The 20995-nt window shown below is 47.7% G+C and overlaps 1 protein-coding gene across 2 annotated transcripts in view; it reads right to left on the reverse strand.

The window, feature by feature from the left end:
• The window catches only part of BRSK1 (BR serine/threonine kinase 1), a 348383-nt gene that overhangs the window by 139808 nt on the left and 187580 nt on the right, over positions 1 to 20995 (reverse strand). For both annotated transcript variants that reach the window (XM_085616379.1, XM_085616377.1), the window contains exon 2: positions 167 to 261. In XM_085616379.1, the coding sequence (XP_085472505.1) occupies positions 167 to 261 (95 nt within the window). The remainder of the gene's footprint in view (positions 1 to 166; positions 262 to 20995) is intronic.

The following is a 20995-nucleotide window of genomic DNA, read 5'->3' on the forward strand; positions in this document are numbered from 1 at the left end:
CATCAGAGTGACGGACCCACTGATAAGGGCCAAGGGAAGGACTGAGCGCCAAGGAATGGGATGTAAAGTCAATGTTTATTTCATGTTCCCACCCAAGTGTCAATGATGCAGACTGAATGTTGGATTGACTGTTAGGACATACTTAATAATTGATTGGTTTTCTTACCTTCATCAGGACGGACTCGGAGAGCTTCTCCCGGTTTACAATTTTGATGGCCACCTTCTGCCCCGTGATACAGTGGATGCCAAGCTTCACCAGCCCTGGAGAGTACAGAGAGAGGATGGCTGTGAAGGAGCTTCAGCAGAGGAAGTACTGTCACAAGTTCATTACAGCAGAACACATTCTGAGGTGCACTAGTCCGAGAGCATAGTGAGAGTACAACCAATTAAAACTGAGGTTATGAATAACAGAAGGACTCGCAGCCAATAGGACATCGCGATCTTAATCACCGAAGAGCCTGTATCAAAATACTAGAACACAGCATGCTGACCCACAGATGAACTACAGCTAACCATAATAAAGTTTGCCGAGTCATAGCATAGAGGGCAGCAGTTCAGACCATCATGAATCTAAGATGGGAATGCAGCCAATACAGACACAGCACTTTGAATGCTGGGCGTGACTAGCCCGATCTGAACGCAGTATGAATGACAAAGTGGAACACGGGCATTCAAAAACAGAATTCTGGATCACAAAGGCATTCACACCAGCCACATCACAGAAATCTACATCTCCAAAGGTAATATCGCCAATCACACGACAGATTCCTAAAGAACTTAAATAATGAATGTTGGATGACAAAAGAAGCAAAAAACATAAAAATGCGTTCATTTCAAGTGAATTTCTTGAAATCTGCTTAACCACTTGAACTGAACATTCTGGCCATAGAAGCAAGGATAATGGACATTTTTCAACAGCACAGACAATTTCAACTTAAACGATATATATACGTGTGTGTGTGCTTGCAGGTGTGAATTTAGATGTACCTTTTCTATTAGCGTATATTTGTGTGTATGTTTCTATATGGAGAGATATGTGTGTGTGTGTATAAAATACGTACTGTATATATCCATATGTCGTAGTTCAAACCATTTCTTTACAAATTATTTAGATCAGATACAGCATATTGCAGTCTTTAGTACGTGCTCCGGCTATAGTATTTTTGCATCTTCTTTAAATTACAATATATTTACCATTACAAAAACACAGCCTTCCTAATAACGTTTTACTTGACAGAAAGAGAAAAATATTGAACATTTTGCCTACTACATTTCTGACTGATTAACAGTAAACTTCCCCGTGTATACATATAAATCCTGTGTTTCAATTGTTCCTAACTAAAATCTTCCTTTGGGACTACAGATTCTAAAACAGGAGTGTATTTTGATTGAAAACGTCTTAAAGTTATCTTATGTTATTTATATTTGCAAAATGCATGTCTGCCATTGGTACAGGCTTTTGGCTTGTCTGCCTGCCAGAGTTTCATTAGTTCGAACAAGGGTGTGGTTTAAACCATGCTCTGCACATATACCATGAGTAGAAATGTCTGATACGCTATTTGTTAATAAATATTTTTAACACAAAACTAGAGTTTAATGCATCTCTAAATAAAGAAACTTGCTCAAAGTGTGATCCTAAAAATGTAATCAAGTTAATCGTTCAAAGTTAGGATGCTTTTAGAAGCCCATCCCTTCTCATCAAACCTATAATTAATACCTCTTTATCATGCTATCAAACATCTTATCTTAGAGTTCATTCAGATCACCTTCACACATCAGGTAGCAAAGTATCTTAGAACCTACGTTAATAAACACTGATACAACATAAACAACTACCAATAACCCTCCCCCTTCGCTCGGCCAATCTTATAACCTATTTTCGACTACCATAATATGTTTGTATTGTTGTACACCAAAAAACCTCTATAAGCTGGTTTTCTGCCTTGACCTCACCGATGATCTGGTATATAATTGTTGTAGATACTAGGTTCTATTGTCCATTCCTCTTTAGGTAGCTCCAAGTATGGACTTCTTTACAGCAGACGTTCATCTGATTTGTAATCCAAAACCAGGATTATGGTGTGCCTGCCATTGTAAAATGTCATTTTTAGGTTGAGCCAGGGCAGTGCATGAGCTGCTCTGCGAGGCGTGCTTTATTTGAGTATGGACTTGAAGCCACGCCCGCTCCCCGCCCATATTTTTCCTTGCCGTGTTTCATTGTCCTTTGTAAATGCTGGCTTCTGATTTGTTAATAGGCTTGTTAGTCCATCCTTAGTACCGCCTTGTCTTTATCTGTAACTTCCCATGAGGACTGGCCCTTTTACTTCTGTTGTTACATGGTATGTCTTATTTGGTCTGTATGTGTTTAATTAACAAGGGAACCCAATTGTAATGGTCAGGGAACTTGGGTAGTAGTACGTTACAATTACAAAATAGTCCCTGACAGGGGAGATTCACACAGAAAACAATGAATATAGGTCTGAAATCAGTGTTATATTAAAGCTGTCCAGCCCGGACAGAAAATGTAATAATTTATCAAATCACATAAAACACAAGAATAAAGTGGGACACAATCCTGCGTCCAACGCAACATATATAACAAAGACACAAATAAACAGAAATTCACAAATTCAGAAAAAGGCTCAGGCAGGACAAAAAATGCTTGTAACTTGTATAAAGAAATGCAACAAGCAAACAATATGTAGAGACACCGTTACACATCAGTAATTAATTCAATTGTGTTTATGGTGCATATAAGGTTGATGACGTTTCGATCCTGGAGAAACAATATTGGGATCATCATCAGGACGTAAAAATTAAATGCCTGAGGGAATTTTAGCCTGAAAGACAATAGTGAAAAGTAGAGGGGACAAAAGAAAAATAAGTAGATCAAAAAGACTTTAGAAAAAATGGTCTGTAACATAGTGCTAGATGAGAGACAAAGGTGGTACACCTCTTCCATCCAGACGTCATGTACTAGGTGTTGATACAATACACAATCTCTGGCAATCTTGCACCATGCCAGAGAGGGGTCTCTCTTAAAATCCTGTTGTCCCACCCCATCTTTCTTTCCACTCCTCTCCAGACCTAAATTGCTCTCTGAGTGGCCTGTAAAAGTTGGCAAACTCCCTTTCCTCCGTATATGTAATGGAGATATGGGTGGTTTCTAAACTGTAGCCGTTCAAGGGCATAGGTGGGGTGATCTCCCGCCATATGTCCCCATTCAATATGTGTTTTGCAGCGCATATAACAATTTTGCAAGCGTGATCATGTATATAATGAAGCTCATCCCATTATTGTTAGCGGGAGTTGCCTCCACCTCTCAACATCCCCATGAAATTCCGCAAGCACCCTACTAATGTGGTGAGTGAGGTTGATCGTATCGTTGGAGGTAATATACAGACCCAAATATCTGAACCCTTCTTGGGCCACCTGAAAACCTCTCGGGATCAGGCTTTTGTCCATAGGTTCTCCTACTAAGTACAGACTGGACTTGTCCCAGTTGATACTGTAGCCCACGTGTTGACCATATTCCTGGAAGGTGTTTAGTACTATCGGAAATGTCCTATCTGGATTTGTGATGTACAGGAGAATGTCATCTGCATAGAGTGATAGACACTCATCTAAAAGGGTGCCCTCACTATCCTTAAAACCGGTGATTTACGATGTTCCCTAATTATGCAGGCCAACGGTTCCAGGACCAGTGCAAATAGCAGCGGGGACAGGGGGCAACCCTGCCGGGTACCTCTTTGGACTTGGAAAGCCTCCGAAGTTATTCCATTAACTCGGACCCTGGCCACTGGGCTAGTTTAGAGTAGGCCCACCCAGGCTATAAAGGCCGGGCCGAATCCGAACTTTACCAGGGTTTGTCTCAGGAATGGTCAGTGTACCGTTTCGAAGGTCTTCTCTGCATCTAAGGAAAGGAACATGTGCATTGTGGGTCTATTTTTAACAGTATCCATCCAATTAGCTAGTCGACGAAGATTCAGTCTTGTGGCCTGTCGCGGCATAAAGCCGGATTGATCCCAGTGAATAAGGAATGATATTACCGTCAGGAGACGTGTTGCTAACACTGTGGCAAGTATCTTTGTTTCCACATTCAGTAAGGATATAGGTCTATAGGACCCACATTCCATTGGAGGTTTACCTGGTTTATGGATCACTGCCACTGTGGTCTGTCGCAGGTCCAACGGGAGTGTCTTTTCTCCTAGGGATATCTGGAACATATTCAGGAGGTGCCGGGCCAGTAGATTAGAGTTACGTTTTAAAAATTCTGTGGGGAGCCCATTCGGACCCAGGACTTTCCCTGTTTGTTTTTTGCCTGCTAATTGCATCTCTTACTTCTTCTAAGATCAAATCTCCCTCCAAGAACTCCTTCTCTTCTTGGGACAGAGTAGGAGGGACTACTCTTTTTAAATAAGAGTCTATTTGGGTAGCGTCTGACATTGGTCTGGCTCTGTATAACTCTGTATAGTATCAGGCAAAAGTGCTTACTATATTTGGGGATGTGCTGTGTATCTTGCCTTGTTCTTCTATGGAGGTCACCCATTTCACCTCGCTTTCCCTCCTACTCAGCCAGGCCAGTAGCTTTTCCGCTCTGTTCCTGTTTCATATAGCCGGTGTTGTGAGGCCAATAGTTGGGCTTACGCTTCCTGCGTGATTAGGCTTTTATATTTTCTCTGGGTTACTTATATCTGCCTCAACGTATGGTGATCTGCATTTGCGTCTATATGCTTTTCTTGTTCTAGAAGTCTCTGTTCTAGGGTCTCTATGTCCTGGGTCTGTTTCTTTTTTTTATGGGCTATTATATTTTGCGCTCTATCCCATATCACTGTTTTATAGGCCTCCCACAAAGTCTGCCGAGGATATTGTGCCCTCGTTTTCTTGGAAATTTAGTTCCGAATCTATTTGAATCTTGTGGGCAATTTTTTCACCTTGCAGGGGCCAAGCTTATAGTCTCCACACCCCCTGGCTCCCTACTCTCCTCCCTCCCACCGTTAACGATAAAGGTGAGTGGTCTGAAATGCCCCGTGCCAGGTATTCCACCTTCTCAATCGTCTCCACCTCTTCCAATGGGGAAAATAGGTAATCTAGCCTGGAGAAGACCCTGTGTGTGCCCGACAAGTATGAGTATGTACGATCTGTCGGATGTTTACGTCTCCAAAGATCGGTCTGAATCAACCTTCTAGCCTTATTATATTTTCATATCACAGAATGGGTTACCTCCCAGTGACGATGCACAGCGGGTTCATTTAATGTTAGGTAGAGTGTAGCTAATTTTGATAAGGTGCCAGATGGACAACTCGTGGACCTGCAGACGTTCTTTCCAGGCCTCTAGCACTCGATGTGACAGAGAAACGTCTCCATGTCGGTCATCAAATATAAATAAATATAAAATATAAAAAACACCAATAAACATAAGCAACAGGCCCGTGTTTGCTTGTAGCTCGGTTAAGCGCACACTCCAGTGTTTGGTCATTCAAAGATGCTTTTCATCACTACTTCTGCTCCCAAACACGAATTATGATGTCAAATGCTCCTGGAGACCCCAGGATGTTGATTGGTCAGAAAATGTATGGTACTACGTGCTTTTACTAGACTCAGGGGTGGGATCTCTACAACGAAAGAACCCACCTTGATGAGTGTGGAGCAGTTCTGATTACCCAGCTTGTTGTCTATATGTCAGGACAACTGTAGGGTGCCTTGTTTTTTGGATATTTTCTGGGCATGTTGTAGGGTGTAATGAATTTTGCTTTAAAGCCTAGTTTTCTGCAGGTTTTATAAACACGCAGAACATATTTATTCAGCTGAATATGATGCTTATGAAACGCATTCTCCCCCAGCGCACTATGTCAGACCGATGCATGTCAATCCACTCTAGATTCTCAGAAATGTCTACATTTCAGAAAACATAGTTTGTGTTGCTAGCTTTTTCAACGTACACAGGTCCACAGGTTTGCAACTGCAAGGTGTGTAATGAATTTCAATTTAAAAAACTTTGCAAAAAATGTACTTGAAATCTGTTAAGGGCCCTTTACTAGAGACGAGCCTGAGGATGTAAGAATGTTTGCCAGATGCCAGAAGTAGTGGATCCAGCGTGCTTTCAGGCTCAAACACGAGAGATGGTTTACTTTGTACCCATTGAACTACAGCTCCAAGGGCATCATGGGAGAAGCGCACAACCATTGCAAGAGACCTCCCTGGATTCCTCAGGGTCCAAACGCCTCATTTCTCGAGGCAGACTGTGTTGCTATGGTTTCTTTAGAGCAGCTCTTCCCCGGGCAGGAAACTGAAAGCGTTCTGTTGCACTTCAACCGGGTTTGCACTTTATCAGCATCCCAACACACATATTTACACACATTCACACCTACATCTGAAATCATATAACTTGAGGAATTAGAATATAAAATATGGCAAAATCTATTCTTTACATGGCTTCAGTTTCGGCTTCCTATATCCAAAGACACCACCGAGTGCACCTGAAGGAATGTGCCAACGCCACATGGCAAGACATTTGTGGTCATCACCTGATATACCTTTGCAGTGCCCTGTACATAAACGCGGAGAAACATTTCGCTCCCTAAAATTTGCCAAATGGCCTCCCATCAAATGGCATTACCAGTACACGGCAGCCAATGATTATCGCAGAACGACACCATCTTGAATACTTTACAGCAATGTTTTGTTCTCCACCCCAAATGAGGGATGAGGAAAAGGTAGTGAAAGATGAATGTGAGCCCTGGATGGTTTACAGGCTCTGGTCGTGTTTTTCAGACATAGCAAGGAAAGCAGGTGTCTAAAGAGATATCTGATGAATTGCTTTTAAAAGTAAATATTGATGGATTAATTATTTTACTTAAAAATAGTTTCACAATTATTTTAAGATTGTGTGAATAAGGGATTAGGGAATTCTTTGTAGAACAGACAGGTGCCAATTTCCTCAATTCAGAGTTTTGTCGTCTTCTGGTGTATTTATGTATTCATACACGTGGGGGTTCTCTCTACCTGCTTTAAAGCACGTTTTTGAACCCCAATTTAATTTACACATTTATCATACTTTGAAATTCGCTGTTCAACCACGAGCCTTGGAGCATCTCCGTGCTCGACAGGACAGAGGCCAGTGGGTTCTCCCATTAGAAACAAAGAGTAACACAGTGTGTCCGATCGCAGACTAGCAGGCCTGGGCAGCTGGACGCCAAAGCCCCTCTCATCAGCGCCGCCCTCATGTCATGGGCGAGGGAAGCCCCTAAAGATTACTTTAAAACAGAGCGGACACGAGCAGACAGACGGGGCTGCGTTTTGGCGTCCTTAATATGAAATATCTTCCAGGCTGGGTGTAATTGGGTTAATGCAGCATTATAAGCTGCTGCTATGCTGGACGCGAAAGGTTGATTTATGGGTCTGAGCCACAGGCGAGGGCCTATAGCGAGGGAGAGGGCCTTTAAAACTGTCGAGAGGGCTGTAATGCTATCAACGCACTGAGGGCAACTTCCTTGTCCTCACTGAAGCTTGAGTCATACTGCACCGCTGCCGCTTCTAAGCGCTGTACATAACAGATGTTACAATAAACCAGTTGTACGTGTGCTGAAATTACAGAAGGGTGAAAGGCTGAGTCACCCTGGCCAAGCGTTGTTCCCACTCATTCCATGTGATATGCGTCCTTGGATAGAAATCTGTGGTTCTCTTCAGCCTATTCGTGTATAAAGAATCCTTCATCCACAGGACAGCCAATGCAGCTTTTTTGCTGTTGCAGTTGTATGTAGCGCTCACTAGACCCGAAGTTATCAGAGCGCTTTAAATGAGCAGCAGTTACATTACACAAGGACACATTAATTTTTGGTAGGCACCGGGCAGTTAACTGATTTGTGCCGAATCACAGGATGTAGAGCTGAGGCAAGACTCGAACCTGGTTCCCAGTACAAAAATCGGCAGCTCTGGCCAATACACCACATCCTCTCTCCTTACATTAAAAAACCTAGACAGGATCCACGACATGATCCACACACACATCGTAATCAATACAAACAAAAAAACTCATCAACTCACTAGGCCTCAGCAAACTGAACTACTGTGATAGTTTACTTGTGGGCTTCCCTTAATATTCTTCACTCCACTTGACAAGGTCCCAAAGTGAGACACCAGTGCTTTGTACAGTACAGTTTTCAAGGCATACTTGCACCCCATCCGATCACAACCTATCTTGCTGACTCCCACCCAGAAACAAGCCCATGTACAGCTGTTGATGTTGTAGTCAAAGCAGTGATTAGCATGGACCCCGATTGCCTCTCTGGCATCCTAACATGCTACACGCCAACCCGGAACATAGGATCTACCAACCGCAATCTTGTCAACCACCCATCCACACTGCTGCATGTGCTTTTGTAATACGTTTCTGACTCAGACGTTATTGTTACTAAACAAATGAATTATTTATCGCTTCATTAGTCAGCAGTGAGCATTTCACCAAATCTTCCTGTCTGCTATGTATCGAACATTAGGGCACCCAACAAGACCGCTTAGAGCTGCCGCTTCCAGTGCTTAATTTGGGCCGGAGCTTTCCGGTGCTACACCGGCACTTAATTGGTTTCCGGTGCTCGGCACCGGCACCTAATTGTCAAGACCACACTTAAAGCAGTCTGCCACAAAGTGGCGCTGCTCATGTAATTTAGAGATTAGCAGTGTAACAGTGTTTAGGAAAACAAAATACATAAATAAATTACTAATACCTGCCTCCCCAGCCATTCCTTTAGCTTTAGGGACCTGGAATAATCTGAACTGTCGCATTCACATGCGAGAGAGATGTTCAGTAGTTGTTTTGGCAGAGATGGCAGGGGCGATGGGTGGTACAAGTTGCTGTGGTCTTCTGGTCAGAGCCCTGGCACTTCATATTTTACAAATTAAGCACTGGCCGCTTCCATGCCCATAGTAAGTTTAGTGGTGCAGCTGAGAGCCAAGACTAAAACCTACAATAGAAGTGCATCAGTGATACAATTAGCAGAATTAATAGTGCATGGCGTAACCTTGGGTCAAATTCCATCATGCACAAGGCACACCAGCCTCTTTGTGCTCAGGAGAAGGCTGGGCGGCCATCTTGCTTTAAAGCAGGTGCTAACCTCTCTGTAACAGTATGCAGACAGCAGCAGTGTAAGAGGGGACAACATACACTCTGATGCCCTCCAGTGCCATGCATCACGGGCTTAACTTGAGAAGCATCCATCATGTCCGCCCATGTAACGCCCTGAACGTCTCAGGATCGTTTAACAGACACGACAATGAGGACGCAACCACTTGTGAAGGGTTAGTTCTTTTAATGAAGGCAAATAAAATACAAAGAACAAACAAAAGTTATAGTCACTGGAATCCTCCAGGCTAAGTACGTTACCAGCCCACAGCACGGATGGTCCTAACCGTCCTCTGCATATACGCCGATCCCGGCGTATGCCAACAGAGGGCAGAAATGAAATGGCCGACAATGCCAATCGGTAGGCTGTGAGGGGCACGAAGAGTGTTGGGGAGAATCGAGGAGTCAGGGAAACACCCAGCCGGGGTCTCTACCTGAAGGGAGCAGCCGCTCAACCTCTTCCTCAGACTGCACCGGGACGCGGAGTCACCTCCTGGTGATGCGTCACCGATACCCCAATCACAAGCAAGAAGACTGAACCGAGAGCAGCCGCTCGATCGATCCTGTGGACTTCCGAGTCTGTAACGCGGCAAACACCTCCTGGTGTGCGTTACAGCTGGCAGTCCCTGTGTCTCTGGTCGGGCTGGGAGTTACGACTCCAACCAGCAAAAGCGCCACTGCGCTTGGACTCAGCCGAGTCAAAAAGCGAAGCTCAATGGTTGACCGGTAGAGCTTCCGGGTCCTTCACAGGTGACGATGGGGCAAGACACGGCCCAGGGAGTAACGACTCGACCTACCTCCGTTCTTGCCTTACTGGAGCACCACTCCGGAACACTGCTCTTCACGAAGCAGGTACGTCGGTGTAAACACAATATCCGACAGCCTTGTACCTCCCGGTTCCTCCCTTTATAGGGCGTGTTTTCCTTGAGTTATGTAAGAGCTCTCCTGTTTACATAAGGGCGTGTTTCCCTTGAGTTATGTAACAGCTCTCCTGTTTACATAAGGGCGTGTTTCCCTTGAGTTATGTAACAGCTCTCCTGTTTACATAACCTCTCAACCGCTAAGCATCCTGGGAGATGTAGTCCGTTTTCGCTGGTTACCGTTTTCCTCCCCTCGTATGACAGGAATTCTTGACAGTACATCCTCCCTCTCAGCGGCTCCCCACGGGTCCAGCGCTGGCAGGAAAACGCCGATGGAACAAGGAGACCAAGCGCGGAGCATGAACCCCTTCAGCCGGTTCCCATGAATGCTCCTCCGGGCCATAGCCTTTCCACGCAACCAGGTACCACAGCTTCCCCCTGCGCCATTTGGACGCCCGTATGCCCGACACTTCATACTCCACCTCCGACTCCACGCATACCGGCCTAGGTGTCCCAGACGGCTTGGAGGGTGCTGGTTTGAGCAATGATACATGAAAGACAGGGTGTATCCGCAATGACTGGGGCAAGCACACCTTCACGTTCACGGGACCCATACACTTGGTAATACGATAGGGGCCCATGTACTTGGGATGGAACACACTGTTCTTTCGAAACCTCATGTTTCTTGTGGATATCCAGACGTAGTCTCCAGTGCGGTACAGTGGCCCGGGCCTTCTCTTCCTATCTGCCGCAGCCTTGTATCTTCTCTTGGCCTCTATTAGGACAGCCCTTGAGCGCATCAACGTGTCTTTTATGTGTGCCACCCTGTCCGCTGTGGCGGGAATCCTGTCCTCTCTGAACGGATGTAGAAATGGCAAGAACCTGGGATGTTGGCCATAGTTGCTATAGAACGGAGATGACTGTGTGGAGCTGTGAGTGGCGTTGTTATAGGCTATCTCTGCAACCCATAGCAAGTCGACCCATTCTTCCCTGCCCTGGTCCACAAAACATCGCAGATACTGTTTGAGCGTTTGGTTCAGGCGCTCGGTTTGGCCGTCCGTTTGAGGGTGGTAGCTGGTGGACAGGGCGGTCTTAACATGCAGCGCAGTGCACCAAGTCTTCCAGAATTGCACAGTAAACTGCGACCCCCGGTCCGACACGATCACCCCAGGTAATCCATGCAGTCGTACCACATTCTTTAGGAGTAGTGACGCCAATTCCCCGGCCGTAGGGACTCTCTTGCAGGGGATGAAGTGCCCCATTTTCGTCAAGTAATCCACCACCACCAGTATTGCCGTCATCCCCTGGTCTACCGGTAGGCCCACCACGAAGTCCAGTGATATGCTATCCCATGGTCTATCCGGGGTCGGAAGTGGATGTAAGAGCCCTTGGGTTCGGCCATGGTCGGCCTTCATGGTAGCACACGTAGGACACTCCTGTCCCCACCTCCTGACATCCACTCTCATGGTTGGCCACCAGAAATGCCGTCCCATGCTAGCCACCGTTTTTTCAAAGCCCAAATGACCTGCACATGGAGAGTCATGGCACCAGATGAATGCTTGTTTCCTTAGCCTAGGCGTGGGTATCAATAGGCACCTGCCCTTCAGGGGTATCCCGTCCTTCAGCTGCCATTCTCTGTGACTGAGGAGCCACCTCCGCCATGCGAATGACCTGATCCCTCTCTTTATTCCCCTCAGGAAAGTATCCGGTTGGATAACCCCCAATACCATCCTCGGGGAAATGATGGAACGCTCGGTCGCAGGCAATGGTTCCTTAACTGCAGATTGACGGGACAGGGCGTCCGCCTTCCGGTTTTCCGTCCCCGGCCGATATGTGATGCGGAAGTTGAACCCCGCAAAGAAGATCATCCACCGCAGCTGCCTGGGAGAAAGGTGTCTAGTGGCCGTCATGAACTGTAGGTTCCGATGGTCCGTGTACACCGATACCACATGTCTTGCCCCCATCAACCAATGCCTCCATTCGGTGAAGGCGTCCTTGATTGCGAGAAGCTCCTTCTCCGCAATATGGTAGTTGCGTTCGGCGTCGTTGAGTTTGCGGGACATGTACGCAACGGGATGAAGCACCCCTGTGTCGTGGTTGCGTTGGGACAAGATAGCCCCCAGCGCCACATCCGACGCGTCCGCTTCCACCACGTAGGGGAGATCCGGATCGGGGTGAGCCAACACCGGCGCCTTACCAAAGGCGCTTTTCAGGGCCTCAAAGGCTTTGTTCGCTTCAGGGGACCAGACAAACTCCTTGGACTTCCTCAGTAGCTGTGTGATTGGGGCCACCACTCCTGAAAATCCATCTATAAACCGCCTGTAAAAGTTGGCGAAGCCAATGAAACTTTGGACGTCCTTCACGCTTTGGGGCACCGGCCATTCTTTCACCGCCTTGATCTTTCGTTCTGCCATCTCCTGTCCCTCTGGACGCAGCATCACTCCGAGGAATTCCACGGATGTGACGTGGAAGTCACACTTGCTGAGTTTACAAAACAGCATGTTTTCCCTCAGCTTTTGGAGCACAGCTTTGACGTGGTGTACGTGCTCCTCCACACTGGACGAATAGATGAGGATGTCGTCGATATATACGACCACGTAGATATCCAACTCCTCTCTGAATACCTCATTCAAAAAGTACTGAAAGGCTGCCGGGGCGTTGCACAGACCGAACGGCATGACGAGGTACTCAAAAAGGCCGAACCTGGTCTTAAAGGCGGTCTTCCACTCGTCTCCGTCCCTCATGCGCACCAGATGGTATGCCCCTTTCAAATCCAACTTGGTGTAGATACGAGCTTTCTTGACCTGTTCCAGAAGTACACTGATGAGAGGCAAGGGGTACCGATTTTTTATGGTTATCGCATTCAATGCCCTAAAGTCCACACAGGCTCTCAGCTCCCCATTAGCCTTCGGGATGAAGAAGAGTGGCGAGGCGGCCGGAGACTTGGACGGGCGGATGAATCCTAGCTTGAGGAGTTTATCCAGGTACCCCCGGAGATGCACGTTTTCAGGCTCCGTCAGGGCATACAGCCTGCCGCTGGGAACGCTGGCCCCTGGCACCAGGTCGATCTGGCAGTCAAACTGTCTATGTGGTGGTAGCACTTCCGCCTTCACCTCATCAAATACATCCTCAAAACTGTGATAAGCCTGGGGGAGAGCCACATCTTTTTCTGCCGCTGTAGCCACCGTCTGACTCCCGCTCTCATCTGCGTCAAGGGATTCCGTTCTTATTCCACAATGCAGGATGCAATACGGTGACGTCATTTCGATGCGATGTGTGGGCCAATCCACAAAGGGGTTGTGTTTCTGTAGCCACGGCAATCCCAATATGACGCCATATTGGGGCGCTCGGATGATGTTAAAATCGATTTGTTCCAAATGGTTCCTCCCATATCTCATCGGAAGGACCCCCGTGTGCAGTCCGATGGGCCCCGTCACCAATCGCCTTCCGTCTACCGCATAGACGTCTTCGGGTACTGCTTTGGGAAGAAGCACTAGCCCTAGCCTGCATGCCTCGTTGTGGTCCATAAACATGCCAGTGGCGCCTGAATCCACCATGGCCACAACGGGTATCCACTGGTCATGCACTCCCACGTGCACCGTGATAAACAGGTGTCGTTGTCCCTTAGTGACCGAGTTGGAAAGTGAAGGGATGGATGAGTGACTCCGAGATGCCCCTTCTCTGGTCTTGGAGTCCTCTAGTTTTCCGCCGGTATGTCCACCACGGCTGTTACCGACCGGTTGGCCCGATAACGTGACGTCTTCGGTTTGGCAGGGCATTCACGTACGTAGTGGCCTTTTTTGCCACAATATAGGCACAATCCTTGTTTACGGCGTGACTCTTTCTCCGTGGCTGTGAGGCTCGCTCGTATTGCGCCGATGTCCATGGGTTCTCCCTTGGATGCGGTGGAAGTTTCAGGACTTCCCACCGTCACATAGGATGGAAGGGATTTTCCTTTTCTCCCATGATCCCCCTTTCTTTCACTTAGCCTATGTTCCAGCCGTAATACCAGGTTGATAAGGCCCTCACATGTCTTGGGTTGAGGGTCAATATGAGCCACGGCGTCCTTGAGCTCATCGCACAGCCCTTGATGGAAGAGCGCCGTCTGTTTAGCAACAGGCCACTTGGTTTCCGCAACCAGCCTTCGGAACGCGTTGAGATACTGCACCAGGTCGTTGGATCCCTGTCTCAACTCAAGCATTTCACGGTCCGCCGTGTACGAGTCAGCCCTTCTGTCGAATACCTTCAGGAATTCCTCGCGAAAAGCACCCCAATCACATAAGAGGGGGTCGTCCCTGCTCACCAGAGGTACGGCCCATTGTGCCGCGTTTCCAGCCAAATAGGATATAAGGAAAGCCACACGAGCCTGACTCGTGGGGAACGCCTTTGGTTTGCACGATAAATGTAGCGCCACTTGTGTGAGGAATACCTGCACTGTGTTAGGATCCCCACTGTACCTCTCTGGTGTTGCCAAGGGGATGGCTACCGGCATTTCCACTACTACCGCAGGGGTCTGGTTCGTGAGGGAGGTGCTGGGCGTGAGCGGGTCCAATTGGATAGCATCCAGTCTGGCTTTTACATCGGCTGTTTCTTGCCTAGAGGCAGCCACTTCAACTTGCATGGCCGCTAAAGCAGCCAGCACATCATCAAGTGTTGCCATGTCTGTTATCGACCGGGAGACAGTTAGTGTTATTAAGGTCGGATATTTTGTAACGCCCTGAACGTCTCAGGATCGTTTAACAGACACGACAATGAGGACGCAACCACTTGTGAAGGGTTAGTTCTTTTAATGAAGGCAAATAAAATACAAAGAACAAACAAAAGTTATAGTCACTGGAATCCTCCAGGCTAAGTACGTTACCAGCCCACAGCACGGATGGTCCTAACCGTCCTCTGCATATACGCCGATCCCGGCGTATGCCAACAGAGGGCAGAAATGAAATGGCCGACAATGCCAATCGGTAGGCTGTGAGGGGCACGAAGAGTGTTGGGGAGAATCGAGGAGTCAGGGAAACACCCAGCCGGGGTCTCTACCTGAAGGGAGCAGCCGCTCAACCTCTTCCTCAGACTGCACCGGGACGCGGAGTCACCTCCTGGTGATGCGTCACCGATACCCCAATCACAAGCAAGAAGACTGAACCGAGAGCAGCCGCTCGATCGATCCTGTGGACTTCCGAGTCTGTAACGCGGCAAACACCTCCTGGTGTGCGTTACAGCTGGCAGTCCCTGTGTCTCTGGTCGGGCTGGGAGTTACGACTCCAACCAGCAAAAGCGCCACTGCGCTTGGACTCAGCCGAGTCAAAAAGCGAAGCTCAATGGTTGACCGGTAGAGCTTCCGGGTCCTTCACAGGTGACGATGGGGCAAGACACGGCCCAGGGAGTAACGACTCGACCTACCTCCGTTCTTGCCTTACTGGAGCACCACTCCGGAACACTGCTCTTCACGAAGCAGGTACGTCGGTGTAAACACAATATCCGACAGCCTTGTACCTCCCGGTTCCTCCCTTTATAGGGCGTGTTTTCCTTGAGTTATGTAAGAGCTCTCCTGTTTACATAAGGGCGTGTTTCCCTTGAGTTATGTAACAGCTCTCCTGTTTACATAAGGGCGTGTTTCCCTTGAGTTATGTAACAGCTCTCCTGTTTACATAACCTCTCAACCGCTAAGCATCCTGGGAGATGTAGTCCGTTTTCGCTGGTTACCGTTTTCCTCCCCTCGTATGACAGGAATTCTTGACAGCCCAAAAGGATCTCCAAATGTTACAGAAGATCACTGCCATCCAAAGGAGATTGAGAGTTTAGACAAATGTTGAGAAATGTCATGCCCAGTAATGTGACATTGAGGAAGCGACAGTGACACATTATATTTGAGAGTCCTCTATTTTAAGAAGGTTGGCTCAGGGAAGCTGCTCTTATTCTTACAACTGGCTGCCACAATCATCTGGGTAGCCACAAATGAATGATCAATAAATGAATACATCTTTTTTTCGGCACAAGGCCATAAAAGAATAAATAGATATAATTCAATAAAATAGAAGAATAAAAAAGTTTGCAGAGAATTCCAACTCATAGATTAGTCCAGCCAACCTTTGACGAGGCGCCTTACAAACATCATTCCATACCATCTGACAATCACATATGCATAAAATGCGAGATACAAATTAAAATCACTTTTACCTTAAATAATAAGAACAGGAATTGGTCAATATAAAAACTACACCCACTAACTTGGTGGATTTTTCTCTCCATTCCCCCACATATGCATGGGTTGTCTCAGGGCAGCTGCTCTTGTTCTTACAAATGGTTGCCACACTCATCTGGATAGCCACAAATGAATGATTAATGAATGAAATAACTATCGTTAATGGCATGCTGGTAGCTTAGAAAGTTGAGATTGCATTAGTTAGCTCCTTGTCTTGTGGTGCTGTGACGCACTTGGTTAAACCTACAGTGGAAGGCCCCCGTCACCATGGATTAGGGCCAAAAAGCCTCTCTTCCTTTTGCAGTCCACATTAGCTGTCCCCTCCACCCCATAAGTTAATTCCCGAAATGGTATGAGCCATGAGGGCCTAACTGGTAATATGTGTTGTGACTCTGCACCACGGGTCAGCCTGGCACAGATCATTTCTTGCCCTGCCCTCCACGTGTTTCACAAGCACCTGTGACTGGAGAATGCATTAGCACTAGGTGTAATCAACCTACAAAAGTAGCCTATTTTCACCTCAGAATTACAGAGGAAATCGACATGGCCCTAAATATATTTCCTTCTTGTTTTCCAGGAGAATTCCAAGACAGGCCTGTAGAACTGATTACTCTCCCTGCTTGGACCATGGCTTTTGGGCCTTCAACCGCCTGTCAGAGCATCCAAAAATACCAGGTGTACTGGTTAATCACAGGGGTAGAGTTACCAGGGAATACACGGTGGATCCTGAAGTTGCCTCAGAAATGAGGAATTATCGGAAGAATCGGAAATGACCAAACTCCACCTGCACATCCTCGCCAATTAGTGAAAACCAATGGGTCTGTGGAGTTACTGAAGACCAAGTAATTTCAAGAGAGTCGGTAACTCACGTTACCAGGCCCATCCGAACTCATAATGAGGCTCTTCGTTGGCTTGAAATATTGGAGCAGTGCTGCCATTTCTGGCACCTCTTTCAGATATGACACTTTCGGCCTGTGCGTCTTCTCAACAGACTAATGCATGTTTGCTGCGCTAAATACTGGACACTGTGTTTCAGCATGCAAAGAGAGGGTGTACCTCATGCATCTATCTGTGTCATGTTTACATGCATCTCTGTGCTGTACCATTTTATCTCACGGTGTGCATTTAACCCCCTTTGTTCAGTTTCAAAAATCTAAGGACAATTTATAAGCACTAATATGTAAAAGTGACTTAGACATATGTTCCTTTAAATGAAGTCCTCGGGGCGTGTCTAAATGATGCCTGAGTAGGAGTGTTCAAGCAAGGCTCCGCTGCCTGACTCTACTGTCGGGCGGTTAGGCGGCTATTAGGCTGAAAGTCATCCGGGTTGCATTGAGGGATATCACGGGGCATACACAGCTGCCACTTTTGCCACCCTCCGCCGGCGCTATCGAGAGAGCCGTGGGTGTGAAACACATCCAACAGTGGCGGCAGTCAAGATGGCGACCGCGGAGGCTCACAACTGCCAGACCTCAGCGGAGCCATTCAGCAGATAATCACCAGATGCCCTAACAACTGTGAAGAGCGCCACAGCTCATCACGTTACCCGGAGAGCCCATACTGCCCCCGACCCCATCCACGGCGTTGCTGCGAGAGGGCATAGAGAGTACCAGGATAGCAGTGAATGAAGAAACTGCGAGGCGCCGCCTATGACAAAGATGGCGGCCCTCGCATAGCTCGAGCAGCAGGGCCTTGCACTGTCCTGAGGGCAGCCTCCCTGTCACTTTGCACTCAGAGGACCACAGCACTACTCTGTATGGTGGCCACAACTTACCTTATTTGAAGTCTCAAAGCTGGAGGGGTCGCAAGAGACCTGCCACCTTTATTCCACCAGCGGGACTCTGCTTTGAGACAGAGGGGTCAGCTTAGGCCTTCATGACAGGTGGTGGGTGAGGGGGCCGCAATGAGAGAGAGACCAGGGGAGAACAGCGAAGGCAGAGGAACTGTTGAGGTTGAGCACCCTGCTTCCGACATCCACTTTAGCAGGCCATGTGGGGAGCCCCCAGCCCAAGAGAGAGACTCACTTGTTGCAGGACTGCTGACACTGGTGGGATGAGCTCTGGCATTGCGTAGGATCAGAAAAGCAGCCCCGGGGACATGCTTGACTGCGACCCTACAGTAACGCACCACATAGTGCAGGCCCAGCAATACAATGGCTACTCACCGTGTCCAAAAAGACACCATGCTGAAGGACATGCTCACTAGCACCCCACTGAAATGATGGATCTGCATCGAGAGCAGTCACACCCACTGCCCATGAAGTGGAGGTCGCAGACTCCCTGGAGTGAGAGGCGCCGATCATACTCACCTTTATGGAAAACATATTCAACACCTTGCGAGGGGTCATTGCTGCCCTGCAACAGGAAGTATCTGAAAACATTAAAGAAGTCAGGTGGAGGACATAGGACCTCATGTAGACAACCTGGGGCAGACCAATGACGCACAAGAGGAAGAACTAGATGGCTATCAACGGTAATTTCTTGAATTGTCTGACAGGATTTCAGATCTGCAACTCCATCTAGAAGATCTCGAAAATAGGTACTGCTGATCAAACATACCAATCAAGGGGTCCCCCCTCCAAGCAGATTCTGGGAATCTAGAGAACTATGTGATTCGTCTTTTCCATCATATCGTACCGGAGCTTGCAGAGAAAGACATAGTACTTGACCGCATGCACAGGGCGGGTGGTCCAACTAAAACCCCAGAAATACCTCAAGATATATTGACCAGCATCCACCATTATAGTCGAAAGGAAGCTATCATGGCAGCGATACGGGGCTGTAGCTCAATTGCCTTCGAAGGGCCGAAGGTTTGGCTCCAGCAAGACCTCTCCGCCATCACCCTGCAGCGCCATCCGGCACTCAAGCTGGCCACTACATTTCTCAGGGACAAAGTAGTCAGATATAAATGGGGGCATCCCTTCCATTTAATCTTTGTCTGGAACAATGAGATGCACATGATCCGTAGCTTAGATGAGGCCCGCTCAGTCCTGGACCTGAAACCCCCACAGGACACAAAAGCTTGACCTCCGATGCTGCAAAGCACACCTTCGGACTCGGACAGGGGCGACAAACCCGCCACCTCTCATGGAAAAAAACAGTCAAAACCACAGTTGCTGAGAACCACAGAGAATGATCGGCCTTGCTCCCGCAACTTCACCAGCAAGAGACCTCCTTGAACCCCCAACTCCACCTAATGAGCTGTGGCACAATCCTGCCCATGCACGTGGCACGATCTCACTGATATTCCTCCACACAAAAGGCAGAGATGTGGCAGCATCTGCCTCCCTCTTCACTAACTGGCCAATGTCACGGTAGTGGAGCTATGCCATCGCACCTCACACACGGTTATGCTCACAGCCTGCAACATGACTCTCGACTACATTAACATTCTGGCTCCTGGGAGTGGAGCGCTTATTGTTCCTTCTTCAGTTACCTTTACACTCGACCCCTGCTGTGCAATTTCGATTTCCCACCACTACTTCAGTAATGAGACAGACTATCCGGTCTGCGGATGGGGTTCCCTAACAGTTACCACCAGTTCCACACCCTTGAAGCCCTTATGGTACTCCATGGTTGAGATTTTAAGTCTGAATATTCGTGGTCTTAATGCCTCAGTAAAACAGTCCGCGCTGCTCTCAATGCTTCAAGACTCCAACTGTGACATTTCCCTCCTGCAAGAGGCTCAGCTCCTTAAGCGATGCATTCGATGCCGATGGCTTATCAGCAGCATTTCTCCTCCGGCCCAGGGAAAAAAGCAGGAGTGGCGATCCTGCTTGCAATGCATTTTCAGGGTCAAGTCCTCCAAACACAGGCAGAACTGACGGTTGGCTACCCTCACCGAGACTCTCAGTGCACACACACACTCACACCGTCTCGACCATCATTGCCCCTAAAGAACGCCAAGAGGAATTCATTTCGAATGCTCCGGGGCAGGTACTGATCACGCCTTATAGGATGAGACTAGTCCACGACACAATTTTGAACCACTCAGCACACAGGACATGGCAAGCAGGGGCCTATTTACCAACAGGCTTACAATGGCTGCAGGATAGTGGGTGTGTGGCGAGCTCAGAACCCATTTACAAAAGACTCTACTTATTTCTCAGCTGCGCATCAAACCTACACCAGAATGTATTATTTTCCAGCCTCCCCGATATCAATTACTGTCAATTCTCCATACCTGCAACTGCCGCATCATGTATGGCGTCTTTACCCTAAATTGTTCTGATATGACCCCATCCTCCAAGAAATCAGAGACATCATACACTCTTTTCTTAGCACCAATGAACCTAGAGTTACTCTGGGACACCCTTTAAGCTGTCTTAAGAGGTACCTTCATAGCTATCTCCACTAACCTTGCTACAGAGCACAGGGATAAGCGTGCCGCCTTAGAGGGACAAGTGAAGGCGATGAAAAACGCCCACAAGTAGTCATGCTCTCATAAGGTGAGGCGAGAGTATGCTCTCCTTCATACTAAACAGAAGTACTTCACTGGGAGCCTGCTTGCCCATCGATTGAGGGCTCACACAAAGACAGAAAATGACTGAGGTTCAGGGACCACAGGGTCAATGCGCACACCAGGATGCCAACATAGCACAGGCATTTCAATGCTACTATACGGATCTATACTCGGCGGAGCACTTAAGTACAACTGCAGCCATTGACTATATGGCTTAGGCGCCCACTGCATATTTACACACTGAGGATGCTCAGCAACTGGAACAAGACATACAGGAAGATAAGGTCCTTACAGCAATAGCATGGCTTCAGATAGATATAGCACCAGGGCATCAACTCTATAATAGCAAAGACA

This window comes from Triturus cristatus, chromosome 7 (genome assembly GCF_964204655.1).
Source record: "Triturus cristatus chromosome 7, aTriCri1.1, whole genome shotgun sequence".
NCBI classification, from domain to species: domain Eukaryota; kingdom Metazoa; phylum Chordata; class Amphibia; order Caudata; family Salamandridae; genus Triturus; species Triturus cristatus.